This window comes from Diceros bicornis, chromosome 32, assembly GCF_020826845.1.
Source record: "Diceros bicornis minor isolate mBicDic1 chromosome 32, mDicBic1.mat.cur, whole genome shotgun sequence".
NCBI lineage: Eukaryota > Metazoa > Chordata > Mammalia > Perissodactyla > Rhinocerotidae > Diceros > Diceros bicornis.
The window spans coordinates 11,319,342-11,329,958 of record NC_080771.1 but is presented as its reverse complement, the minus strand read 5'-3'; the positions used below and the strand labels follow the sequence as shown (position 1 = coordinate 11,329,958).

General features: G+C 53.6%; 1 protein-coding gene across 1 annotated transcript in view; it reads left to right on the top strand.

Moving 5' to 3' along the window:
• Positions 1-5,023: 5,023 nt before the first annotated feature.
• Positions 5,024-10,617, top strand: part of CNGB1 (cyclic nucleotide gated channel subunit beta 1) — a 68,933-nt gene continuing 63,339 nt past the window's right edge. Inside the window, exons 1-6 of the mRNA XM_058527708.1 lie at positions 5,024-5,200; positions 7,725-7,782; positions 8,071-8,143; positions 8,923-9,040; positions 9,144-9,186; positions 9,388-9,424. Coding sequence (XP_058383691.1) covers positions 5,024-5,200; positions 7,725-7,782; positions 8,071-8,143; positions 8,923-9,040; positions 9,144-9,186; positions 9,388-9,424 — 506 coding nt within the window. The remainder of the gene's footprint in view (positions 5,201-7,724; positions 7,783-8,070; positions 8,144-8,922; positions 9,041-9,143; positions 9,187-9,387; positions 9,425-10,617) is intronic.

Below are 10,617 nucleotides of genomic sequence, written 5' to 3'. Positions count from 1 at the left end.
CTAAAAATCATTTCACACTTAAAATGGGTGAATTTTACGCCATATAAATTATACTTCAATAAAGTTGTTTTAAAAATTTGATGCCAGCTAAATAAAGCAAGAAATAGGCCCCTGCCAGCCCCTAAAAGGCTCCACATACCCCTTCCCAGTCCCAAATCCCAACCCCCTGCCAGAGGAACCACCCTCCTACCCCACAGTATAACCACTGTTTTCTTCGTAGCTTTCCTACCTGTGTTTGCAACCACAGACAAGGCAGGCTAATTTTGCCCTTTTTGAACTTTGTATACATGGATCATTGGGGTCTTTCTCTCCATACATGTGCACACGAGAGTCATCCAAACTGGTGTGTGGCTGAGGTTTGTTCGTTTTCCTGACCCCAGAGCCCATTACTCTTCACCCCGGCCCATCTGACTTAGCCCACTCCCCAGGGGACCCACTGCCTCCAGGTTGCACAAGCCAGGGGCACAGGTCAAGCCCAGCTCACACAGTGGTCCCACCCACTCCTCCCCTAACACACTCATTCGTCTCGGGGAGCAGCACCCTCTTCTTCATTCTCCTCCTCTCTCCCTAGCGGCTCTCTCAGTCTCCTTCACTAGCTCCTCCTCCTTTTCCCAACCTCGGAATGTGCCAGAGGGTTCCAGGCGCCATCTTTGGTCCTCCTCTCTTTAAGTAGGTTAGATTTCCCAGGTGATTTCAATCAGTCTTGTGGCTTTAAGCATCATCTACAAGCTGAGCTGATGCCTCCAAAATGTTTCCAGTCCACCTCTCCCCAGGCTCCAGACACACACACACACATACACCCTGCACCTACTGCACATTTCCACTTGGATGTCTCTCAGGCATCTTAACAAAGTAGAGTCCATGATTTCCCCCACAAAGCTCTTCCTCTCACCCACCCCCAACCCCGGGCTTCCCCTTTTCGGTAAATGGCACCACCTGCCACCCAGTTGCCCAAGCTGAGCACCCTCAACACCTCCCTTTTCCTTTCCCTCCCCTTTCTCTCTCTGTCTACTGCCACCCGCCTAGTGGAAGCCAGCCCCGTTGTCTCTGCACTGGCCTCCGTCAAGCCAGAGGCAAGGGGGGAATACCACAGAGGACACAGGCCACCGCTGCGGAAGAGCTCACTGTTCACTGAGCTCTGCCATTGGTGCTGGGCCCTGCTGGCAGTAGGAACATTCTCCCACACCAGTTGCCTTGGGGGATTTGATATCAGAGGTCTGGCACAGGAAGGAGAGCCCAGGGGTCATCAACCACAAATTGGTTTGTCCGTTTGCAGCCTCCTGACCTGTTTCCTGCCTCCACAGCTGCCCACTACACAGCAGCCGCGCAGATCGTGTCTGCCTCCTGTTCAAAGCCATCCCGGGCTTCCACGGTCCGTCAACTAAAACACAAACTCCTTCCCACGACCTACAGGCCTACTGATCTGGCTCCTCCCACCTCGTGACCTCATCTCCGCCACTCTCCCCCACACTCACTAAGCCCCTGCTCTGTCAGGTCTCAGGTCCAGCCCCCTCTCTGTTCCTCAGAGGCATCAAACTCCTTCCACCCTCAGGACCTTTACCCTGGCAGCGTCCTCTGCCTGGACCACTGGTCACTCAGATCTTGCTCTTCAAGTCTTAGCTCCAGTATTGACCTCTTCATAGAGGCCGGCCTACCCCTTTCTCCCCACCACCGCTCACACGTCTCTGCCCTCTTTGTTTCTCTCATGGCGCTCAGCGTAGTTTGCAATAGTTCTTTATTCATCGTTAATCTTTTTTATTTCTGCCTCCTCCAGTGGCATGTAAGCTCCATGAGGGCAGCTCCTATGCCTGGCTCGCTCAGTGTGCTCAAGCTGGCACACTGCTGGGCACAGAGGAAGAGCTCGGGAAATGTTGTAGACGATTAGGTCAAGTCCCTGCCCCTTTGCTGAGCAGTCCACTACCCCACCCCTACCCAAGTCCAGTCACCTCACTGAGCCCCTCTTCACTGGGCCTTTGTCCCTCATGCCCTCTTCCCTGAGATCTCTGTCTCCCCTCCAGAGTCTGACCTCAGTTCAGGGGGCCGGCTCACACACAGTTAGTCATCTGTCAGTCTTTGGATCCTTCCTAAAAGCCCAGCCCTGGGACCAGGGCTGTTCTGGCAGAGTTCAAGGCTGCTGAGACCCCGCCCAAGCTGCTGAAGACTCTGGGCTAGAGAGATTCTGTTTGAGTCCCGGCACTGGGGCTGGAGAGCGGGGGTGTGCCTCCTGCCACTCTGCCCGAGAGCTGACGAGGCCCTGCCACCTCGAGGAGTCTCCCAGAACCACGTGGGGACTCCAAGCTGTTATTCTCCCAGCAGCCACTCCGTGGGGAGCTGGACCCCTGGTAGCTGGGCAGGTCCCTAAGCGACCCATGGTGCCCCAAACATGGGCCACGTGGGGCTCCTTCCCTGGGGCCCAGATCCCTGCTGGCCCCTGGAGGTTGCTGCTGGCTCCCTGAGCATCAACCTCCTCTCTTCCACCGCCACCTCCCCACCCGTTCTGCACCTGCTAATCCTCTGCACACGTCCCAGCTGCCGCCGATTAATCCTCTGCGTCTGAGAGGCCAGCTGCGAGTGGCAGGGAGAAGGCAATTCCTGGCTGGTGGTCAGCATCCAAGCAGGTAACTCAGGGTGAGGTGGCGGCTTGTTGGGACCCTGATGGGATCCCCATGCTCTCCTTCTAGCAAGGCATTTAGACATGGAGAACTGGGCAAGGCTGGGAAACCTGAGGCTTCCCTCTCCCCCTGCGGGCTCAAATCTTATTGTGTATCAGAATCTTCAGGGCAGCTTGTGAAATGCAGATTCCAGGGCCCTCTAGGGGTTTTGAGGGGCCTAGGAATCTGTATGTTCACCAGTCTCCCAGAAGATTCTGAAAAGGCTGGTGGTCCAAGCCCCATAGTTGCCCTGGCCTGCCCCCCTCAGATCCCCCTTCCCGCCTGAGCCTCCCTCAATGTGGAGTCAGCAGGAACATGGCAAAAAGATGGGAGGGACCTGTAAATGTCTCCATCTAGGAGGAAACGGCTGGATCTGGGAGAAGAAGAAAATTTGAGAGCGGGGAAGGCTTTCCTAGTCATTTCCAGAAGGTTCAGAAACACAAGCCAGAGTGGCTGCCGGCTGGGAAAGGGTTTGTAGGACTGGCCTGCAGAAGAAGCCAACCCTGGGCAAACATTAGCACCACGGGGGGTAGATGTGGGACTTGTGGAGTCAGACAGACCTGAGTGCAGACTCGGCTTGGCCACTTGCTGGCTGTGTCACTTTGGGCAAGTCTATTGACCTCTCTGTGCCTCCATTTCCTCAGCTGCAATGTGGTGATGCAAACTTGTTTTACTGGTGGTGAGAATGAGGACGAGTGTGATCATGGGTGCGGAGTACTTAGCTCAGAGGGGGCAGACGGGGCTGCCTGTGGCTGGCCGGGGTCGGCAGAATCTGCCATCCTAAACGTGTGCCCTTGGGCTCTACCGACCTTGGTAATGGCTGTGTCTATACCCCCCACCCAACAGGGAAATGGAAGACCAGAGGGGTCATCTCTGGCCCAAGTTCACCTTTTTGGAGGCTGAGCCAGGGATCTGACTCCGCACCCAGATCCCTGTCCCCCACACAGCCTGTCATAGGAGGAGTTGGGCTGCTGAGGCCAAGGTGGGGACAGAGTCAGAGCTGTGAGTAGAAGGGCAGGCAGCACGGCCAGGGGCTGCGGGGAGCTGGGCATGGGGGCAGGGATCTTGGGCCCTGGGCCTGCCCTTTTCAGCCTGGGGCCGGGGTCCCTGGCAGAGGAGGGATGGAGAAGCACTCTACCAATGCCTTAGCTGCCTGCGGCTGGGGAGTGGGTGGGGGACACAGTGTGTTGGGCATTGCATCAGACGGGCCCCTTTAGGGCTGGGAGTTTGCATACACTGACCTGTGTGTGCCTGCTGGGCCAGGCCATCCCACAGGGATTTGATCACAAGGTCAGGGGCTCCCCATTCACAGAAGATAAATGATGCCAGAAACTGAACCCATATATGGTAGGGCTGAAATATCACAGTAAACCACGAAAAAGGGGTTTAACTGTCATTTTATCTTAAAAAAAATTTTTTTTTTGTGAGGAGATCAGCCCTGTGCTAGCATCTGCCAATCCTCCTCTTTTTTTGCTGAGGAAGACTGGCACTGGGCTAACATCCATGCCCATTGTCCTCCACTTTATATGGGACGCCGCCACAGCATGGCTAGCCAAGCAGTGCGTTGGTGTGCTCCCAGGATCCGAACTGGAGAACCCCGGGCCGCTGCAGCGGAGTGCGTGCACTTACCCGCTTGCGCCACCGGGCCGGCCCCTTAAAATTTTTTAATCATGAAAATAGGTTAATTTTATCTTATACTAAACAAAACAGATTTTCCATTCATATGTTACTTATGATGTATTTTTAAAAATGTATAATGGGGTTATGCTGAACATGATATTCCACAACAAGCATTTTTGCTTGACACCAAATAATAGTCACAGCCAACATTTATTAAGCTCTCAGGGTGTGCCAGTCACTGTTCTTATCAGTTTATTTTTTCCTCACCATCCCCCCCCTGAGGTAGGTACTATTAATATCCCCATTTAACAGAAAAGCAAACTGAGGCATGGAAAGTTTAACTGATTTGCTTGTGAGTGGAGTCTAGAGCAAGTACATCTTTCCATGTTAATTCAAATAGATCTACTTTTTTTTAATGGTTCCATAATATTCCATTATCGGGTGTCTTGTAGTTTATTTAATATGTGCCCCTCTTACAAATGAACATTTAGGTACTTTGCAATAACCAGTCTCCTATTGATGTCTGTTTGGCTGTTTTTCATCTTTTGCTATAACACCGCTGTGACCAACCTCTTTATATGCATATGTTCCTGGGCTTGAGTATTTCTATAAGGCATAACTGGAGGTATAATTGCAAAAATATTTTTAAAGATGATGAGAGAAAAAGGAAATATGTAACCCACAAAAGTGGCCCCCAAATGGTGGGAGCAACTGTGAGCACTCTGGGGATTCTGCCCCTTACAGGTGCCAGGATGTTGGGCTGGATCCAGAAGGTGCTGCCTCAGCCCCCAGCGACCCCTCAGAAGACCAAGATGGAGCAGGAGGAGGGGGGAGACCCACAGTCAGAGCTGGAGCTAGAGACGGGGCTAGAACCAGAGCCGGAGCCTGAAACGGCCCCTGAGGAGGCTGAGCTAGGGGACGAGTCTCTGGTAAGAGGCAAGGGTGAAGAAGGGCATCCTAGTCTTGCTGCTCAGGGAAGTCCCAGCTTGGGTCAGCTGCCCCCGATGGACCTTCCACAACGGAGAAATTTGGAGCCAGAAGAAAACGCGGATATCACTTGGTTCTGTAAAAGGCTGGATAGTAAATATTTCAGGCTTTGTGAGTCGTGCCGTCTCTGTTAATTACTCAACTCTGTCACTGTGATATGAAAATAGCCATAGACAATACATAAATGAAAGGGGATGGTTGTGTTCCAGTAAAACTTTATTTACAAAAGCAAGCAGCAGGCTGCATTTGGCCCACTGGCCGTTGTATGCCAACCTGTAGAGTCCAGAACAGAGCTACTCAAAGTAGCCAGTCACTGAACTGTTTGTCACCAGCCCAGGATGAGATTAGGAACTTCCCAGAATGTGAATCTACAATGTAACCAAGCATACTGCTTACTTTGGTGGGTATTTGTTTTGTAGTAAGACTTTCTCGATGAAGGAAGCAGTGTGTCGATATACATTCTGGGGCAAACTGCTTATTCATTATAGGCCTGATGCTGGCTCATGGGCCACACTTTGAGTGGCATTGCTCTGGAACTTTCCTTTGAGCACATCAAAACTTGCCAGCTCTGCATCTTATTCATTCAGGAGCTTGATGACAACTAATTAAAAAGTTCGATTCAACAGATTTGATTTAGCTTTAAGTGATGCCAGGCCTGTGCACAGTGCTGGGAGCATAATGATGAATAAGGCATTGCCCCTGGGGATCAGCAGACGAGTCTCAGGCAGGTCTCCTTCTACCAGGAGACAGAGGTGATGAGGAGATGCGGTGAGCTCCAATGGTGGCCTCAGTTCAACCCCTCTGAGAGGGCCAAATAAGACTGAGAACTGTGGGTGCTCAGAGGAGGAAGAGAATCATCTTAACTTTGGAGATTGGGAGCTGGTGGGGGAGTGTTTCCTAGGCACAGTGGGCTGGGCTGAGTTGTAACTGGAGGAGATGAAGAGGTGGGGCATTCCTGGCTGTTTCTGGGTGGTGCAGAGTGTGTTTAGGAAACAGTGAGCTGCCCAGACAAGCATTTGTGTGCATGTGTGTTTTCACGTGCACACATGTGTATGTACATATACATGTGTGCCTTGTGTCTGTAGTGGTATGTCTATGCACACACGTGTGACAGCAAGTCAAGTGTACACAAACACACATGGGTGTTGACATGTGTGGGTATGCACGTGTATACACATATATGTTGTGTGTATGTGCACATGCATTAGTGTATCTGTAGTTCTGTGTGCATGTGGGTGTGCTGGTGTGTATAAATGTGTGTATGTGCACATGTTTCTGAGCCTGTGATTGTATTCATGTGTTTGTGCACATATGCCCATGTTTGTATATCTGTGCATGTATGTGTGTATGGACATAGTTGTATGTGTCTGCATGTTTATATATACACATATTTTGCGCATCTGTGCATGGATCTCGTATATGTGTTCAGATGCGGAACTTTATGTGTTTGTGCATGAATACATGCACATTTGTGTGTCTGTGCAGTGTGTTCATCTATGTGTGTGTTTGATTGTGTTGATGCACATATGAAATGATGTGTTCACGAGTACATGCTTGTGTGTCAGTGCAAGTATGCATGTGTACTGTGTATATGCCTGTGTTTATGTGACTGAGCACATATGTGTGTGTATATATAATATCCGTGTCTGTGTATGTCTGCAAATGTATGTGCATGCATATGCACATGTTTGTGTATCTGTACACGTGCAGGCATTTGCATGTGTGTGCATCTGCATGCACGCACATGTGTATATGCACATGTTTGCATGTGCCCTATACATACACACAAATCTATATGCATATGTGATTTGTGTCTTGCAAGTACACATGTATCTGTGGGCAGATGCACTTATTTTGTGTCTGCGCATGTATGCAGGTGTGTATACACGAGTGTCTGTGTGTCGTTGTGTGTATACATGTGCGGTCATGTATGTATGTGTCTGTACATGTGAGAGCCTACACGTGCTCGTGTGTCTGTGTGCATGTGCATGTTTGTCTGTACATGCACATATGTGCACGCAGCAGCAGTAGGTGCATCTGCAGAGGTAGATGAGAGGCAGGTGGCGGAGGCTGAATGCTGTGCAGCTGCCAGAGGGGAATGGGAAGTTTGGGCCAGCGGGAGAGGGAGAGCTGTGCTGGGCGCTGGGTGAGGGGTGGGCTCCTCTCGCCTCGCTCTTCCCCTGAGCTTTCTCCAAGGCTTCATAACTCTCTCTAACATTCTAGTCTCAGGCCAGTGAGGTGGGGGATGTGATAGGCCTGGGGGCCACCTTTTGGGAGGGGTAGGAGAGCCCAGCCCTGCATGAGGGCCCCTGGGGCTGGGAGGATTTACAGAGACGATTGTGAGAATAGAGTTGTTTGGTCCTGGTGGGGGGTGGAGGGGTCCCTTGTGGGTGGGTCAGGGGCTGACCCTGCCTGAACCAGGCTGGTCTCACTGAGGGCTTACATGGTCCTGTTTGAACCCTCCAGGCACCTGAGGAGCCATCCAAGGGGCAGGAAGTGGCTGTGGCAGACCCTAGCCCTCAGGGTGAGTGCTGGAAGCCTAGCCGGCAGGGCCAGGAGCTGGGGAGGGGCTGCTTTCTCCCCATAGGCGAGGGGAAAGGCTGGCAGGCCCACTTCGTAGGTGAAGAAACTGAGGCTCAGAGAAGCTCAGAGTGGGCTCCTGGGGACTTTTTAGCTGAGCTGAGCTGGAACCCTGGCCTTCTGACCCCCTTGGGGTCCTCCCCTCTCCCCTGCCACCAACTTAATCTCCGCAGCAGGGTAGAAAGGGGACTCTTTGAGGCTCCAGATCTAAGGTATGAGGGATCTTTTCCAGAAACCCAGGAGGCTGCCCCTGCTCTGCCCACGTCCCTCCAGGGCCAGGTTGCTGTGGTTCCCGAAGTGAACAGGTACCACACCACCCTCCCCTCTCCTCAGGACCAAACTCCTCCCCAAGCTAGGAAGCCGCTGTGGGGACGGGCACTGCTCCCAGGTCCGTGGGCATTCCCAGGCCAAGGCCCAGAGCATCTTGGGAATTGGCTGAAGGGAGCCTCGGGCAGAGGTTGGGGGTCTCCTGGGCCAAAGGGACAATGTGACCAAGAGAAACGGAGGGTGGGGGCCAGTGGTTTCTCAGTGCTCGGGTGAAATGCAGGTCCAGTGTGGCCAGAGCTTCTAATTTTCCCACAAAGCCAGAAATCCAGACTTTTACATGAAACCTCTCAGTTAGCGCAAACATTTTGGGCCATTGGTGCGTGTCTAAGCGAGCATGTCTGCGGGGGGCTGGCGTCAGGCAGTGAGTCTGTGACTCATAGTTAGGCTGACCAGCCTCAGTCACAAGGAGACACCCCACAGGAAACCCTCAACCTTTCTGGAGCACAAGACATGTGCCAAGTGCAGGACAGGAACCCCCGGAGCCCAGCTAAGGGGGAGGCAGGATGACAGAGAGAACTTGGCTGCTGAACTGAGCATCTGATGGGGGTGGGCTCGGGTTGGCACCGGACGTGCCTGGCCTCACCAAGGGTTGGCATCCCCCATTTTCCAGAGAGGCCCAGGGGGGATGTCTGAAGTCTCACAGTGGGGAGACAGAGGTTTAGGATTCAAACCTAGTTCTTTAGGAGGTAGTGGACTGCCACTCTGACCAGGGAGGGGCTGGGGAGGTGAGGGCAGCCGGTGTCTCTGTCCCTCGCAGTCCCAGTGGCAGGGTGCTGACCTGGCTCAGGAAGGGCGTGGAGAAGGTGGTCCCGCAGCCAGTCAACAGTGGCGGGCCAGCCCAGAACACTGCTGCTGGCGTGGAGGGCCCGGCTCAGGTACTGCTGGGCTGGGAGCTGAGGTGGGTCGGATGTGAAAGGGGCGGGTGGGGGGCCAGTGCACCCAGGCTCTCTGCCCACATCTGTCTGTCTGTCCTGGCAGGCGGGAGCACAGATCCTTGGGCACTGCAGCGCTGGGGGCTCAGGTAAGGCGGGGAAGCAGGATGGCTTTACAGCAGTGGGAACGAGGAGCTGTTGGGATGGGCCCTGCCCTGGGGAGAGTCCCCGGGGCCAGGGCTTCTCATCTGACCGGCCCCGGGTCTGAACCTGGGCTTGAGTCGGGCTGGCCGGGGTGGGGGGGCTCTGGACTGGCCTCTTGCTGCTCACCACCTTCCTTTCTTCTGCAGATGGACCCAATGAAGCCCCCAGGGCCCAGGACACGGGGTGAGTGCCCGTCCTGAGCACTGGTTTGGGAGCCCCTGAACCTCATCTGTAGTGTGTGTGGTGGGGGAGCAGCATGCCCAGAGCCCAGGGTCTTGGGTTCAGGAGCAGAGTCTACCACCACCTTGGTGTGTGACCTTGAATTTGCCTCTTGTCTCTCCCGGACCTCACTTTTCTCATCCACAAGATGGGGATGATGGGCCCTGTGCTGCCCACAGTTTGCTGTGCTAATTATTGGGAGATCCCCAGGTGGGGGACGCCTTCTGAGGACGGGGAGGAGGCAGGATGAGATCCTCACAGGTGGGCATCATGTGAGTGGGCACCGTGTGGAGCCTGGAGCAGGCCCAGGGCCACTGTGGGGGACCTCGGGGTGCCCAGGTTGGCCTCACAGTTGGCATCAGCTTCGGACTTCTCAGAGCTGCCTTGTCATCATGGGTGGCAGGCTGGGGGGACTCTGTGACAAACGGGGGAGCCCCTGTCTTTCTCCAGGGAGGGGCCTTGCTCGGCTCCAAATGCCTCTGCCCTGCAGGCGTGCGGGCCCCTGTGGCCAGATCTTCCAGTTTTTCAAGAGAAGCTAGAAATGTAGGCTTTTATGTAAAACCCTTAATTTTTAGATGTTGCTAACTAATTGAAAAGTTTTCAAAAACATTGTGGGCCCCCAATAGAAGCCTGAAGCCTCCAGTTTGCAATCCCTGCCAGAAATCCAGAGTCTCGCATTCATCTCCATTTGCTCAATCATTCCTTCCTTCCTTCATTCACTCATTAGACTGTCGGGTCCTTGAGCACAGGGACTTTGTCTTGGTCACTGCTGGACCCCTGGCGCCCAGCACAGTGCCTGCCACAGGGAGGGGACTCAGCGCAGAAGGGAGGAACAAATGGATGAATTGATGAATTTATACAATCACACACTCCATTCATTCATTCATTGCTCCAGCTCGCTCCCCTCGAGGCTGTCCAGGTCATGGGTCCCCAGGGCCACTCTGCTGACTTTGGGACCAGTAAAGTGATTTAGGAAGAAGGCACCCAGAGGACATGCCAGCTTTCTTTGGGGCCATACCCAGGGGGGTAGTTTCCCCGGGGAGCATGGAGCTTCCCTGAAGACAGAAGGGCTGCCTGGAGGCCATGTGGATCTGGGACCCAATGTTTGCCCCCGAACAGCTGCGTAATTTGCGGGGCCCAGCGCAAAATGAAGATGC